Source organism: Diadema antillarum, unplaced genomic scaffold, assembly GCF_040938485.1.
Source record: "Diadema antillarum isolate AM-2024a unplaced genomic scaffold, OU_Dant_1.0 seq00000803_RagTag, whole genome shotgun sequence".
Taxonomy (NCBI): domain Eukaryota; kingdom Metazoa; phylum Echinodermata; class Echinoidea; order Diadematoida; family Diadematidae; genus Diadema; species Diadema antillarum.
The window spans coordinates 102,578-120,793 of NW_027271685.1; the positions used below are offsets into that span (position 1 = coordinate 102,578).

At 38.4% G+C, this 18,216-nt stretch overlaps 1 protein-coding gene across 1 annotated transcript; it reads right to left on the minus strand.

The window, feature by feature from the left end:
- Window positions 1-1,848: 1,848 nt before the first annotated feature.
- LOC139739533 (proton-coupled folate transporter-like) lies at window positions 1,849-9,920 on the minus strand. Its single transcript, XM_071650132.1, has 5 exons — window positions 9,047-9,920; window positions 8,351-8,605; window positions 7,197-7,280; window positions 6,231-6,387; window positions 1,849-1,913 (listed from the first exon to the last, which is right to left on the minus strand). The coding sequence occupies exons 1-5, from the start codon at window positions 9,858-9,860 to the stop codon at window positions 1,856-1,858; spliced, it is 1,368 nt and encodes a 455-aa protein (XP_071506233.1). The 5' UTR covers window positions 9,861-9,920; the 3' UTR covers window positions 1,849-1,855.
- Window positions 9,921-18,216: the final 8,296 nt, after the last annotated feature.

The following is an 18,216-nucleotide window of genomic DNA, read 5'->3' on the forward strand; positions in this document are numbered from 1 at the left end:
GCGAAAAATTACCAGAAACACTAGCAGTCTTATGGGTTATAGATTTTTTCAATTTCAATTTACTGCTGTAAAATATCAGAAATAACTTGACTTATTCATAGTACTGTCTGTTTGTTCTCAAATGGGATGACACAGTGGGTAAAACAGATAAATTTAATTCTTTTCACTCTCTCTTTTTAAAGCAATGTACGTTCACATGTATCATTTTAACCTTTAACAAATTAAGTATGTAGCATCATGGTGTATCCGAGAAAAGCTTATAGCTGCATCTTTTTTTTTTAATAAAGTACTCTTAGAATCACCAAAGCCTGCTAAAATCAAACACTAGCGTATCGACCACAGCAACGCTCTGTGTTGTGACGTCAACATTACAATAAATTTATGGCAACATCGTTATTCAGAGTTGTGACCACATCAATGCCCTATGGAGTTGTGATGACATAATCAATGAAGCTGTAACCGCACGATATTCCACTCCTAGATCATGTGATGTTTTGCCTCATCGTGCACGTGTGACTCATCATCATAATGTTTTCTTGCGAAAGTGCATAAAAGCCCAGAAATCTGCAATAAAAATCAGTCTGGCCAGGAAGTAAGAATATTTATTATGTTCACCCATCCAAAGCTTCATAAGTTCAATTCCTCCCGAGTAATTAACGAATACCATAAAATTCATTTTTTTAAGTTTAATGCAGCCCATTACTATGATTTTTTTTTTTAATCAGAAACTATCACATACATATAAAATTGTTTTCTTGTCAGGTTAAACCATGATTAATCAAGTAATAATTCTGGGGAAAATGTTAATGGACATGATTATGCCGACGAAATCCATCATTTCAAATCAAATCTATTTAATTAAATATGATTTAGGGTAACACACCACATGACGTGGCGGTTCAAATAATGTCTGGCGAAAGTCACGACGCAACATCTTACTAATGCAAAGTCTACTTAAAACTGGCACTTCATCTAGACACTCAAGTGGCAAAAACCAAAATTTAACTCAGGCTGTGAATTCAATTCGCTCAGGTTTTCAGCTATCATGAGGATTGCACATTTCAAACATACGGATCAACAAACGAACATTAGCTTGCCAGTTCTTTTTCAATAAATGCATAGATCATCATAGGGTGAGAATGAAATGGGCGGTAAGTTGCAAGAAAAAAAAATGATAAACAATTATTTGAAACAAACAAATGAACTTGTTCAATCTTCCATCCACACCTTCAGGATCACTGAGATAAAAAATAAAACCGGCAAATGTTTCGTACAAATTAAAGTCCTTTTTAGATAAGGCATCCGTGGAGGTGGAATCCGCAAAACGGCATCACCACTAATAGTAATTATTCTGTACTAATTTGTGCCTTTATATTCATTTGTCACAAATCATATGATCTTATTTCAACATAGCACCGTATTTTTTGTGCATAAACACAAAGACGTGTATACAGTGCTAAACACATTAGCACATATACGTCCCTATGCTCAGAACCTACTACCCATACCTTTTATAATATTTCATATGAAGTGTTTCGAGCTATCTCAATACTTGTCAATTTGAGATGGTTGCAATTAAACATGTTTTAAAGAAACAGAGAAAATGATAAGAAAATATGTGACATTTTTAACCAAACCTTCAGGAATATCCCTTGTTATGCAACAAGTGAAGAATCATGGGATTTTTTTTTCTCTATTCATTAATGCACTTACTCAGTATACTTTTAAGATATCTAATAAGGTACTTAATCCGTTCTGCGACAAAACTCTTCATAAGTTTATTCTCGGGTTGTTTTTTTTTTTCATTTTTCTTTTGAACGATTAAAAAAACCACCATAAATGTTTAGTCTGCCATTCACTCCGTTTTCTTCTCATCTTTGACTTGCCTGTCCAGCGTAAACATCACTACGTATCTGTAGAATGAAATAAGACGACACAATGATTAAACGGGTTTACATAGTACTATGGTACCTGACGGTCTCTGTATCACCAATATTCTGTTCAAACGATATACAAAAACATAAATCAGCATAGATTCTATACCATATGAAGAAGGAAAAGGAAAGGGGAACAGGAGAAGGGCGAATATTGTGACAAAAATTGGAAAGATATAAGGAAAGAACGTTTTGTATTTCATTTTAAAGGGGATGGCTAGTACCTTATCAGTGGGAATCAGTGGGAATGCTGGGGGATGATTGTTCCAATTCTTGTGGGATTCATTTAAGAGTACATTATATATCTATTGTTGTGTGAAAATTGTTTGCTTCAGAATGGTCTCATATTCAAGTAATGTGCAGTTCAATGTTTCCAGGTTAGCATGCCTGTACAGTGGCGGGGCATTAAACTGCACATTACTTGAATATGAGACCGTTCTGAAGCAACCAATTTTCACACAACAATAGATACATAATGTATACTCTTAAATGAATCCCACAAGGATTGGAACAATCATCCCCCCAGCATTTCCACTGATTCCCACTGATCAGTTACTAGCCATCCCCTTTAAAGGCAAAAAACAAAGGGGGAAAATTAGGCAGCAAGTAACGTTAAGAAGGAAAACAAGGATCTGAAACAAACACAAGCGTATAATGATAAATACGTACATGTAGGCCCTACATTGCTGGTTAGATGAGTTAAGAACAAGCAAATGAATGAATAAATAAATGAATGAATAAATCATAAGATAAATAAATAGATAGATAGAAAAAAAATAAATAAAATGACGGAAAAAGAATTCCAATGAACGGGAAAATGAATCCGATAAGACTTAAACCCGATTTCACCGATATAACCAGAGGAAATATAATGAAGGTCATACACTTTCTAAGTCAGCGAACTTCATTCTGATTTATGTCGGCCAGCTGAGATTACAAGTAAAGTCAATGTGTGTTAAAGGCTCCTGAGGGAAATTAAAGGAGACCTCCGGATGATTTTCAGATTTTTACATTTTAACAACTATAGTTTATACTGAAGACTGAGTTTCAGAATTTATGATTACTGGGATGAAGAATAAGAATATTTTCAAAATTTATAAGAAATTGCAATGAACAAGGATGATGACAATCCATGGCAGAGTCACCATAAGAATGCATGAGTTGAGGCTCAAGGAAGCAGAACAAAAGAAGAAGGCATGTATAGATTATACACAGGTGAATTCGCAAACAAGCGGTATTGTAATACCGCTTTTCAATTCAATTCAATTCCATTCCATATTGCACTGCTACATTTCTGAAAAAGAAAAATATTTTCAAAATTTATAAGAAATTGCAATGAACGAGGATGATGACATGGCAGAGTCACCATAAGAATGCATGAGTTGAGGCTCAAGGAAGCAGAACAAAAGAAGAAGGCATGTATAGACTATACACAGGTGAATTCGCAAACAAGCGGTATTGTAATGGAATTGCACTGCTACATTTCTGAAATATGTCAGCCTCCTATGTCATCATCCTTGTTCAGTGTAATTTGTTTAAGGTCTTTAAAGTATTGTTTCTCTGCTCAAGAACCACAATAAATTCCATAAATCCGTTCACGGAGCTGTTGATTTATGTACTACATGATGTGAAATTATGAAAATCGTCTGGAATGCCCTTTTTAAGCTGTACGCGATGCAGCTCAAGAAAAGATAAGGAAGAGAAAGAATTAAGGAGAAAAAAGTTTTTCAATTTAGCACCAAAGTCAACCTAAAGATACAATTGCGATAGGCAACACAAGCGAGAGATCGGACTCAATGCATATGGGTACGATTTAAATTTAAAGAAGACAGTTTGATATACTAGTTATCCTTATTGTGGAAACAAGCAAACAAACAAACACGCGCTTTCAAATGTTATATCCGGCATGCCTACAATGTGGGTCCTCTTCTTTAAAGTGTCTTTATTTCAAGTGTTGTATCACTTTCATGCCGATGAGTCTACATAAATCATATAATGATCATTACGAAAAAGCTTTTCCTCATATTTTATGCAACCTCACAATTTTGACTGCTAGCTATCGCGTACCATGCGTATTCTGCCTATCCTCCCTTGCTGTCCACAAATGAAATAATAATATGTCAATAACCGCATGAAGTACCATACAGTTTGTGCACACATTCAGCAATCGTCAGTGAATTAAAAGATATATGGCACACAGCTTGCAGACTCGGGATTTCCCTTTCTGTCGGTTAAGCACGCCACCGGGAATTCAATATTTAGCTTGCAAGGCGTTTTTTTAACCGAATAAAAAATGTTGCCACAAATCATTAATTTTGCAAAAACCTGGAGCCCATGAAGGTACACAACGCATGCATGGTACACACTGTTCTGGATTATGAAATGTGCATACTGTGCGAGGGTACAGAGTTAAATTCGATTTCAAGTAAAGCGTTGTCAAGGCGGAAGCGATGCGCGTTTAAGCCATGCTTGAAGGTTTAACTGACTCTACGATAAAGTTATTTATACTACTTGCCGATTTCTCACGAAAAGCAAAGGGAAAAAATGAAGGAGGCAGAAATATATATATTAAAGAAAAAAGAATGAGCAGATAAAGAAAACAATACAAACATAATTACTGAATCCGGAAGTACATGCAATTATTACTTATATACTTTAAAAATTTTATTGTGTGTATTGTTTTCAAATTTTTATCAATTCATTCATCTACTAAGTACTTCTTTTCTGAAGTTTCAGTTCTCCTTCACGTTGCTTTTAAAAGAAAGAAAAACAAATAACACCCTACCAAAAGCAATCACTACGCTAAAACCCACCAAATTTAAAGAATGCTCCCGAAATCACTACGGTATGCCTCTTGGTATAAGCATATGGGAATAAGTCCGGAAATGGAGTATCGAATGCTGGTTAATGGCCCCCGCGTGGAACATTATTGTTTACAAAATATACATGGCAACTGCAACTCCCAAATCTATCGGTTCTGCAATCAGACAGGTGTCACCGCAGCTTTCGGCAATATGCATAAACCAATATATCTGGGGTCGCTACCGGGAATTTCTCAGTGTTCACGTCGATTGCTGACGACTGTGATCACGTGACATGAATACGGGAGAAAGTTAGATGAAATTATTATGATTAGCTTTGTACCACATACCTTTACTGACGCTTGCAACGAAAAGATTCACACAAAATCATCATGATTTGATAGACTCATTACCCGATTTACAAAATCATTGTCGATATTATTCAGTGATGTGCACCTTTACCAGAGCTTTGCACACAAGAAGATCTGGCAGCTCAACACCCTGCGCCAGATAGTGTATCTAACATTGGATTGGAAGAATCTAAAACATTTCGTTTTGCGTAGTTAGTTACTCGAGAAGAAGAAGAAGAAGAAGAAGAAGAAGAAGAAGAAGAAGAAGAAGAAGAAGAAGTTGTGATGTTGGGGGATATCCCACTAGACCGACACCCAGGAGTCATACAGCCCAGGAGTTCGAAACTGAAAAAGGTCCATGAGTCATACAGCCCAAAAATTTAACACTAGGCAAATAAGGCCAATGAGTTCGACACTAAGTAAAAACAGCCCGTGCACGAGTTCGACATTACAACACGAGGCTAAATGTGTCAGTGTCGCGGGTCTTACTTGCTTAGTGTCTAACTCATGGGCTGTCGGTCTCATGACGTGGACCTCTGATGTCGGGATGAGCAGTTCTTATATCTCATCGAGTTTGAAACTGTAGTTGTGATATAACATGTAATATTTTCACGCCACTGGAAATGACGCCGTCACCGCTGACTACAGCTCCAAACGGAATAGTCTCGCCAGTATAAAGAAGCAAGCTACAAGAAACGTTGAGATCTAATTAAGAGTCTGAATCGATTCTATCAACGAACATTAAAAATTATAATATAATTGTATTACACGATATCTTCATATAAAATATGACGCGCTATAAAAAAATAGTTAACATGACGAATCGTTAGATTTAAGCCGATTCCCATTTTCTTGTTGTACTTCTTCCTTTTCCATACCAGATTAGACTAATTGCAGTCGTTCGCATAGCGAATGGCTAAAATTCACTAAGGGGAGCATCGACACACAAGCGTTCCACGAACACAAGCAAGAGTATAAGATTGGTAATGGATATATGAATGCGGGATACATGCTGCGATAAAAATGATAAATGCACAGACTTCCAACAAAGGTGAGGGTGACAGAAAGCAGGTACATATTTGGCACATGATATGCAAAGGTGTATGGGAAGGGATCACATCACAGGCAACATCGGTTTGACCCACGTGATCGCTAAGAAGGTGACCGCGTGAACGGTGGCGATGAACAAGAACACCAGGCCTGGCCGGGTCTGCACGGACGCCGAGTAGATGTTGTTGAGGACGAAGCTGGCGACGGGTACGGCCAGCGTGTTTAGGAACGTTCCTAGCGACATGAACGCTCCTACAAGAAGAGAGGGAAGGAGGGAGAAAGTTTGTGAGGGTGTGTGTGTGTATGTGTGTGTGTGTGTGTGTGTGTGTGCGCGCGCGCGTAAGAAGAATTGGTGGGAAAGAGACCACTTGCAGTTTCGGCCGGAAACATAAAACATTATTACGTGCATGTTTTTTTTTTTCGTGTGTGTGTGGATAAGAAAGCATTCAATACCAATGTATTTAATTTAATCAATCAAAAAAGTTTTAAGCAATCATCCAATAACGCATTTCATTTGATTTCATTACATTCATTCTGAAATCTCTAAAAGATTAGTGCATCATATTATTTTATAACTTCAGAATTGATTGGACACACATGCATACAAAGAGTTGACATTACCATCTATTATTGCATCATTGAGATCAATTTGAAAAGAAATGACGTATAACGTCTCAACATTGTCACCGGTATAGGTGGTCATGGGTCCATGGGTCGCGGAGACATCATGGACAAAATTAGTCTCCGCGACTTGGTCACGACTAAAGTGACGTCACCAAAGCGTCTCCGAGACTACTGGAGACATGAAAAAGTCTCCGAAAAGAAATGACCGTGTCCAACTCTCTCGAGAATCCCCGCAGACCAGGCTAAGTCTCCACGAGATGTCGCGGAGACGTCTCAGGGACCAGCGACACTCAAGTCGTCACCAGGTCGCCACTTAGTCTCCAAGCCAATGAGATGACCACTTAAGACGTTTTATAGTCAAAATTTGCATAAGCATTTGTAGACTACATTTAACCCGCACTTTTGCAAGAGTGACTTTCAACCAATATCCATCTTACCTTTTTGTTGAGGACTGACGAGTCTGGATACTATTGAACCATTTGCTGATTGTGCGGGAGTGCAAAACATAACGAGGACGGTTGCTGATGGATAAAGACAATCAACAGAGAAGAACAATGAAAATGTTAAAGCTGATTTTCAGACAGATGGACTATTATCATTAGATTTGGGGAAATTGGTAATACGGATGATATTGTAAATTTGGCACTTTTAATTATTCACAAATTACGTATCTTGAAGAATGAAACAGATGAGGATTAAAGGAAGAAATATAATGGCATTTTTTATTTACTTAATTGACTATATGTCTTGAAAGAATGACTGTAACACACAACTGAACTTTTCGGAAACGGTTTACGTTAGAACAAATGCCTGCATAGGCGAAAGACAAAGTGACATGAAGGAAAATGTCATGTTGTCGACAACTAAATGCACCAGAGCATTCAATCCTTTGTAATAATCAAAGTATAACGATTGCAGCAAAACGAATCATCGCAGAAATATATTGCAAGGACACAAAGAAAGAAAAATATTGACAATTTTTTTGGTGCCATCTTGAACCAACTGACGTTGCAGAGATTGCAGTGTGATCATTTTCCTGTGTACATAAACTGACGATATTTCTATGATTACATTCGTAGGAAAGCATTTCGGGTTTCCTGTGATATTTGTGAGAAAAGTGACAAGAGTAAGTGTTCATAGGTCACTTTCTATTCAACAATCAAATCCATAATACATCAAAATCATCAATCAACATCATCATCAAAGTCCTCTATATAGTGACGTTGCACATGTTCTTGTCTCTGTATATATTCTCCATCACTGACTATGAAAACATTATTCGTCTGGTCGCACTGTGTCAAATACTTTTTCTGTCATCAACATACGAGTTTGCGGCGCTTACAAATTTTTGAGCGATGGACCCTTGAGAATTCCGTCCAACAAAAAATCAAACAAACAAACAAACATTATTTTTCCCAAAACTTCGAGTATAGTTTATCCGTGAAAAGAAGGGTTATGTTACACACGAGACCTGAATACATTCAGACCATGGTGAGTCGTGTATAAGAATAAAATAACTCAAATTAAGATAATTATGATCTTTTGTCAGAGAAGCCAGAATAGTATACTTGAAGTCACTCCCGAAACTCACATAACCAAAGCAGGGCGGACGACGAAGCCAAGCCCGTGAAAATATTGATGGCGCATCCGCCTAGCGAGGCGATCTGGAGAAGGATGAAATCGTTGCGTATCGATCGCTCGCCTACGACCCGGAAGAAGACGGTTGTGCCCACCGCTTGACCCACAATCCCGAGGCCATTCTTAAGCGCGGTGTGCAGCGAAAAGGTCGTTGGGGTGAAGGAGAACGGAGCTTTTTTCGTGTAAAGCATCAGCAGGTTCCCTTCAGCTGGACAAAACAAACCAAGACAATCGATGTGGCAATTATCTATATAGAGATGATTTACTTCAATCTGACAATGTAGTAAGTAAAACGTTACTCTCGTCTTTTATATAAGGCCCAGTCTCCATTCAATTGGAAGAAATTGTTTGTCATTAACGAAAAACAAGCAAACCCACAAACACAGTACAAACACACACACACACACACACACACATATGTATACATACATATGTAAAACATATAGGCACTTCCCTTGTGAAGAAGCATTGAATCAATTTACAAAGCAGTCCATAAAATCGATTACGGACGGATGGACGGACGGACGGATGGACGGACGGAAGGTAGGACAAACCGAACACATGGATAGAGACACTTCGTGGCGGAGGCATAAAAAAAATATTTTCACGAATCAATTGGTCATGAGAAATAGAGGATATCTGATCTTACCAACCATGATGGCCATTCCGACCATCCCGCTGATGGTAAGAACGGCTAGTTGTAACTTGGCAGTCCTCGATTTCTGCGAGGTGAAAACCCTAACGCCGGCCGTGAGGTTCTCGCGTGCAGACGCCACCACACCAATCGGCTTATCCTTGATACGACCATCGTCGGCAGACGACTCATCCGCGACTCGTGAGGGTTCCTCCAAATGGAATACGACGAGGTAGACCACGCTGATCATCATGAGGAAGTCGATGAGGTACACGGCGGTAACGCCGAAGGTTTGGGTGAGGAATCCCGACGATATGAAGCCCGCAATCATGCCAAGCCCCATGAAGGGCATAGTCTTACTGAGCCGCTCGGTACGCTGCTCCTCGGGAGTGGTGTCGGTGACAAAGTTGGTCACGGCTGTCAGGAACGTGCCGATCCCACCGCTGAGGCCAAGCACCACGGAGCTAGTCAGAAGGAACACCATGGAGGCCTTCTGCACAAGAGAGCCGAGTAGGAGGGTGAACACGAGCAGGGTCGAGCCCACGATAGGCATGAGCATGATCGGCTTCCGCCCGACCTTGTCGCTCTGCGCGCCGAGAATGAGCGCCGACATGGCGCCAGGAATGTCGCAGAAGACAGACTGCCAAATCATGATGCGCGACGCCTCGGCCTGGACGGCGTCCTCCGCTTCCGGGTGTTTGCTGAGGTCGGAGCAGACGTCGTCGGCGTAGTCGAGCCGCTTGCAGGCCATGTCCACAATGAGGTGTTGGGTGACGGGGAACTGCATTACCAGTCCGGTCATGAAGATGAAGAGGACTACGCGAATCATGTTTTGTTGGGTAACACGCTTCTCCAGACGAATGATTTCAATTTGCACCGTTACAATGTTGCTGAGAAATCAATGGCAAAAAGATACACAAATTGATTGGATGAACAATCGCACGTAGACACATAATACACACAATAACAGACACACATACAAAAATACACTCCCGCATAGTCTGACATAGTGAAATGGAGGTATAAGGTTACTTTGCTCTTTATTAAACATAATTTCTGCCCAGCGAGTTCATACTCGGCTAAGATGATAACTTCATACCCCTCTTGATCAGCACTGAATATTCAGAGACTCACGTTTGATTTTCTGACTTTTGTTTGATGACAATTCTTATGCAACTGGGCCCAGGAGTAGGCCTATATTAATTGGGCATGCACCTGAATGTGATGGGGTAATAACAATGGCAATTTAAGACAACCCTCTGGGAAGACTCCACAACGTCATCTATAAATGTGTATTGGTAACAAAGAATAGCTTTGAAAAGAAGAGAGTGATTATGAGATATCTTGATATGGGGAAAAGACTAAGACAAAATAATTTAGTTGAATAGTACAGCACTATCCATACTGGGCGCCGAGTGTAGTGAGCCATGATAGAAAAAAAGGTAAAACCTAGGCAATCAATCTGAAGAATGGCAAAGTGTTCTTTTCGTCGACAACAAACTGCTTAACTTATAGGCCTATATAGCTGAAGATCTTACTCCAGTCTCGTCCCTGAGACAAGAAGAGAATAATCCAAATCCCTTCATCGCCCTGCTGTGATACCAATTTCTTTCATTCAGGTTCTTGATGAAAAGTCCTTAAGTGTATTATTCCCGCGATCGGATTGTCCGCCAGAGTTTCGGCAAGCCTCCATTGTGTCTACCACTCATCCTTACCGAATTCATCGAATCAACATATCATAGGCCTATAGGTACCTACTCATTTGAAGGACCTTATACACAATGCGGTGCAAATAAATGTTGACTTTCTGGTTTGATTCATAATACCCTCAACATCACTATGTGGCGAAATGAATATCTTTTTAAAAATATTCCATAATACGCATTATATACAATTTGATAATATCATTTCTACTCTTTTTCTACAGATTATATTGGATACACAAAAACAACAACAAACAAACAAATCTTTCAAACCCAGATTCTGCTCGTGACTTTATTGGTAAAGCACACCCTATGATTAACAAAGACAATGGATGCACCTTTCCCTATATAGATTGAGCATAACGTGCATGTTTTCCTGTTTTCTTTTGTTAGTCATAATTAATAACATGCATAAAAAAATCCAAGTTATGGTGAGTCGAGGGGAAGATGAATTCCAATGTCTTTTGTTAAACATATCAGTATTTTAGCAATAATCGACAGATGAGGCCACAAGCAGAATCTTCTTTGGAAGTCATGTCCTGTAACATTTTCTTTTGTTTTCGACATGAAATACAAACGCTGGAACCCGCATGTTTTGCAAAGAAAAGTAAAAACAACACGCAATGAGTCAAACGGAAAACGCGTAGGTCAAATTATTTTCTCAGCCCCCCCCCCCCCCCCCCACTACAGCCTATACTTAAACTCAGAGAAATCGGCGTGTAAGCCCTATCAAAGATAAATCTATTTCACAGCAAAGAGTTTCTGTCCAGTTCTGTTCGGTTAAGTCCCTTATGCTATAAATTCCAGTATGATCCTATACCTATGCAAGGTCGTTATACATACCCAAACCAGGGAGGTGTCGGAGAATGAGCGGAATCCAAATTCTAAATACAATATATGCGTGGGTTCTATAGCATGACAACTGAATGCTTAATAGCATTTCACCGGTCTTTGATGCTCCATGTTCCATACCGCTCTTTCAATGGAATGGATTTGGGGAACAAAAGAAGACGTCTTTGATGTTAGCGATAAATATTCCAAGCTGAATTTATGAGGAAACGTTGAAAGCCTCTATGGAAATTTGGTGGTATATGTTACGGAACAAATCCTCCAAATTTTTCTTCAAATCTTCTTGTTATTGAGTCCCCAGGACTGCAAAGATTAGAGGAATAGTGTTTGTAGTAGGGCCTAGTGTCATAAAAAGTTAACATGGCATCTTTCGGCAGGCACACTTTAGGATTAGAGTTAGTAATTGGCTGTATGCTTCTTTGCGAGTAGTATTTTACATTCAAAAAGTTTTTTTTTTTGGTCTTAACCGTAAATGTATATACTTATCAGTATATATCTCCATGCTCGTTATCTTTCATTATTTTTTTTTTCTTCGCACGTCTTGTTCTCTGCACGCACGGTACAAAAGAAGAAAAAACATGTTGCCGAAAGGGGTAGCCAACAGCTCCTTCCTGCATGAGTTCGTCGTGATGTTTCCGAAGCAATGTATCAAAACATGAGGTGATAGAGTGCATTTAGGCCTATATATAAATTCTCCGGGTACGGGTTAAAAAAAAAAACACACCACCACCACCACCACCACAACAACAAAGATTCTTGTTTCTTCTCCTTTTCTTATACCTCCCTGGCTGGTCGAACAGTACACATGACATGGTTTCAAGCGCTGCTTGGGTTACGTCATACCAGGGAGGTGAGGTACGCCCAAAAGCCACCACTTGAAGCGGCTCAACGTGGTGGAGGTGGGTTGGTCCATACTTCTATTATCTCTAAAGTTGCATGAGCGGAGTGCACGTGCAGGCGCCATACACACCGACTCGCACGAGAGACTGACAGTTCGCCACGTAAATGTACTCGTACTTTAAAAACTGGAAGCTACTGGAAAACGTGCACTGAGCATATATACACTAAAATCACCTAAAAGTAGTGGTCATAACGAAAAGACAAGAACGGGGTCCGACAAGTAACAGGAAGGCCGCGACAATGGTAGCTAGAAGTAGAAGGCAGGGAAGCAAACCTAAAGCCTTCTCTTCTATATAAGGGAGGTGAGAGCCTCCCTGGCCCCTGGCTATATGTCACCCCCGGCTCGGTATGCAGCTAAATGGAAAACACAGTACTGTTCCTCACATAAGCTCTTGAGCAGCAGGAAGTACGAGATACTCTTGTATATATGCAGTTCTTACCTTCTGCCGCCGACTTTTAGTTCTCTCACACCTCCCTATTCTTTGTAAAAGGATAACCGACTGCCCGAAAACCCAGGATAGCTTGACGGACAATTTACAAATCAGTATGCTTTTTTCACCGGGCAGCGAGAACCTGCGACGCCACGACCCCGGTGCTGGCTGGCAGAGAAGTCCCGGTGCATGCACGTCGCTCGACCGTGTGTGTATCGTGAGGCTAATAGAGACACATAACGGTAAACCCATCCACACCTACTGCTACCTACAGCGCAGACCGATGTGGCAACGGTGGTGCAAACATATCACGGTCCAATATCTCTCAAAGGTGTAGAGTATAAAGGTCAACGAAATGCATCGAGTGCCATATTCTGTATCAGATGTGTGAGGAAACAAAACGCACACTCGCTGCGCATACTAGTGTAGCGTGTCGAAATAGATGTGAGATTATGAACATGGTGTGAAATTATGAGCAAAAATGTTCTCGATCTTCAAACAGAAATGTGCTTGTAAAAATTAGGGAGATAAATTAATGTTGAAAACTGAGACAACACAAATAAGGTGAACCGAAAGCGATGAAGTCTGGTAATGCTCTGACTTCATTCTGAGGACAATTTAACTCGCCCTCAGCAAACTTCGATGAACATGTTATAATTTACATAGCCAATATTTATATATTCAAATTATCTTATAACAACCAATGGAAATAAATGGAACGGAGGACTTCAATAAATGGAGGAGTCTTATTCTACAAATCGACCAATAAGTAAACAGTCGGTGAGAGAGGAAATTAGGTATCTGAAGTGATGGTGATGGAGGTGACAACTGAATATCATTAACTTAGATGAATTAATGTCAGACTGCAAGGCAGTGCTGAAAAGCAAACTAATGCAAATTAATACAAAGTCTAGACAGACAAGGAGAGAAGGCAAACCAGAAATAATGCAAAGTAAACAACGACAAAATTACGGTCCTACACTAGTATGACACTGCTTCCTTTAAGTCCTTTCAAAGGTCATTTCTAGTGTTTGATCAGTGTCAGTTCAAGTACAAATGACGCGTCCAGTCAGGAAAAAAACCCTCGAAAAACAAAAACTAAAAAAATCCAGGAAAAGGATATAACAAGTAACCTCAGAAACTATAATCACTGGATAAGGAAGATATTCAAGGCCCAGTTGCATGGAGCGGATATTGTTTCTCTAGATGATCTTTGTTCTTTTCTTCTACTACTTCTGCTTCGTTTTTCTCATTTGCTTCATCATCATCATCATCATCATCTCCTTCTTCTTTTGTTGTTTTTCTCTTTCCTTCTGTTTCTTCTTTTTTAAGCTTCTTCGTGACCACTATCCTCTTCCTATTTATTTTTATACGTCATAAATATTAAAGGTCAGGTACACTGGATTCTTATTGGTTGAAAGCAGATCTTTCTGAATTGAATCACAATAAACGTGAATTTCTCCGGACAGTAAATTCCCTGTGTACAATCTCAGACATTTTCATCATAACCAAAGAGGGAAAAAAAAAAACACCTCCCCAAACAACCCCACCCCACGAGGGCAAGTGCGGAATACAACGCATAATTGAAGATCGCTTGCTTTTGTTGAAACAAATAAAAAAATTGTAAGTCACTTTACTCTGTGATATAAAACTTCAAACTATTGGAAATCATTGCGTTTATAGTGCTTCAAAAATGTGATATTTATTACTCAGTAAGACAGGAACTTGAGAGAAAACGGACATTACTGATTATGTTTCACTCGTCAGATATGACAAGAAAGAAAGAAAGACACGTTTCGTCATTGAAAGGTAAAGTAATAGATGAAGTAGAATTCTGTTCCGTGTTCACGAAAACTCTCATAAACTGAATCAAGTGAGTAGAAGTGTAGTTTTGTCAAAATCGGGCCGACTTAGAAATTATCATTATTTTTTATTCTTTTTTTAGTTATACATGTTTCAATGCAACAGTTATATGCGTTGCGAGCATATACACATGCACACTAATAATGAAATGTCACGTTCTCTCAATAATCTTTATTTACAATCACTTTTATTACAACAGCAGGGGCCGCGGAACTTTTTGTGTGTGTGTACTTGTTGTTTTTTTTTCATGATAATTTCATGTGAGACATAAGTGAATGACTTGTCACATTATGAAATAAATTACTCCAATGAGAGCCTTGTGGGGGCGGTGACATCACCACCTTGTCTAATTTGCATACTATCATTTTTTTTTTTCTAGCAAACGGGTGAAACCTGAAAGTCTTGTATTTCTGTTTTACGATCGATTTTGACAAAACGTCTGTCATTATGTTTGTTTCATTTTACTCTATTTAGTGAAGCCGACTGGAAAATGGAATAGAAGTGGTAATCCAGTTTCGTTCAAAATTTCTCTCGTTTTTTTTTTCTATTACATAACTTTCATCAACCCAACAGAAAAAATATGGCTCGAATGCATTTTTTTTTTCCAAATTGTCTTCACAAATAATCAATATCATGATAGATGCTTCAATAAGTTTACTGATGCATACTTAAATGGACCATTCTTCAGAATCCTATTTCTCTGTTCCTATATATAGAAATATTTCGAATCTTGCTATTCCATGAGTACCGACAAAACATTTACTCATACACAACAGCACACAATACGACAAACATTTACTCATACACAACAGCACACAATAATTATAATGACAAAGTGCCACTTTTCGACCACTCGGCAGATTCACTCTTTAAATTTTCAATATGCGTGTGACTGTTGGTTGTTGTTGTGGTGGTGGTTGTTGTTGCTGTTGTTGTTGTTCTGATATATATATACACAACAAAATGACCATCATCTAAATGCATTAAATTTCTGAAATCAGAATATATTACAAAACTCATGTAATTCCACATGTAAAATGTCTTATGCATTGATTTGTTACCACCTCTGACTGAGACTAACGGAAACATATAAAAGTCTTACAACTGTCATACAAGATTTTTTTTTCTTCTTCTTCCTCATGATAGAAGTATTCATATGACATACTTCTATACAAACTGAAATGGTCTGATTTACCAGCAGGGTTTATTATGTTTATTACAATGTCTGAAGATAGTCTGAATTCTCCTTTCTCCATTGAATCTTAAAGTTATACAACTCGCAACACAAAGAAGACATCCAAATACAGACAGACATATATACACACACACACACACACACACACACACACACACACACACACACACACACACACACACACACACACACACACACACAAACATAAGGAATGGTTGAAATGCAGCAACAATTTTCTTGAATTATCTAATGAGTTTACTCATCTCTTCAAATACAAAGATTAAGAGTGTTTCTCTTTCTTGTCAAAGTTTAATAAATCATTTGGTAGACATTATCACTTTTCATACAAACAAGACATGGACACTAAATTGTATAATTTTCAAAGTTTATTTACATTGAAAACACTGCAGATACATACATTTATCAATATGTTGGCCAATGAGCGCTTGGGTATGGCCATAGTTGGTATATTTACATATGCATTGACTACAGGATTCTTCCCTTCTGCACCAAGGTATCAAAAAACTATGGCTCTGATTATGTATGATTTACTGCTAAACACTTTTAGCACTGAAATTTAAAGTTTATTTCCAGAATCATAATTTTAAAGATGTACAATATATGGGAACATTTGCACACTCTCTAGCAACTGCTTTATATTTTTTCTACTCAAGTATTAGTTTGTTTTGATTATTTTTCATGTTTTTCTTTGCTTTCCTCAAAACAATTAAGGATACAGAGGTAGCTTCTACAGTAAGCAATTTTTATATACATTTCTACATGAAAGTTCCCTCTCTCATCACTTGTTAAATAGGATATACATCTACAATATTTTAAATACAATACCAAAATCTAGTAAATGCTGGTCACATACAAACAAGAGACGTCAGAATTGGAGAAAGGGAAAAAAAAAAACATCATTCAAAATACTTGATGAGGTAAAGTGTGGCATTTGAAGCCTAGTAGAGCAGTAATTAAGCAATTGCATTCTCCTTTTACTTACAAGTACAATTACCATAATTTGATGGGGCAAAAGGTGATGGAGTAAACTGTTCAGGAAACATTTGACACAACTCAATTTGCTCAATTTTCAATCTAGAAGTGAAGATTTCATTAACAGTGAAATGGACAAACCCTGTTCTTATAAATCAGATTGTGTGTAGCCAGCATAATTTCTTACTGGAGGGATTTTTTTTCTTCATATTTCTTCAAATTGGTGGTGAAATGGAAATTGTCTTGGTCATATGACCTCACAATGCAGTAAATAATGAAAAATTAACTCATATATTCACAGGCCCCACATCCAAATGGACCCCATGGAAGACCAGCTTAGTGTAGCTGAATATGGGCTATCCAGCCATCTTCACTGATGGAAAATGAACAACATGAACATGAACATGAACAGGTGCATGGATTAAACCTTCATAATCCATTGTATAACATTATGTGGTGCTCAAAAACTAAACAGGATATCTATTCTGACCTATATATATCACAACAATAAATCTGTAAAATTCACAGGGGTTCTTTGAAGGAATGAAAAAATGTCAATATTTTATGATCATAATCCCTTAAATGTGTAATCTGTCCACTACAGATTATACTGTCTGTTGGTAAATCACATATTTCCAACTTTCACATTTCCTTTTTGAAAGCTACCCTCTTGATACTACATACACCATGTATTAAATGGTGTTTTTATTTCTGCAGATTTTGCATATCAAAATTTGATCATTCAAGAACTCACAAATGCTGCCTCCAACAAAAAATGCAATGTGCATCATCTCAAAGATGGGACATCACAATCTTTCCTTCTGAAGACAGTGTGACATTAATTCTCTTTCTGTGGCAATGGTTCTCAGTCTCAAAATCAACCACTCCTGAATTTGTCTTACAAAGCTGGACTTACAAAAAATGCTTACAAAATATATGCCATGTACAGGTCACGTCTGGTCCTGACTGAACTTTCAACAACTGATGTCCAGTTTGGTAAGAAAACCTCTCCCTCCCTGCCCCATCCAACCCCCTCCCCCCCCCCAAAAAAAGGGGGTGGGTGTTCATGTCTGTTTCACAGTCACACTAATTGCAGAGACTTATTCTAATTTTGGATAATCAATTTCTTCAGGAAATGCTCCTGCCACTGTCAGCACAAAATCCAAACTTTTGATGAAGAAGTTGACATTTGTAACTTCTGACCTTCCTTGAGGACGGTTTGATTTTGCTACAGCACGCATTTCCCATAGA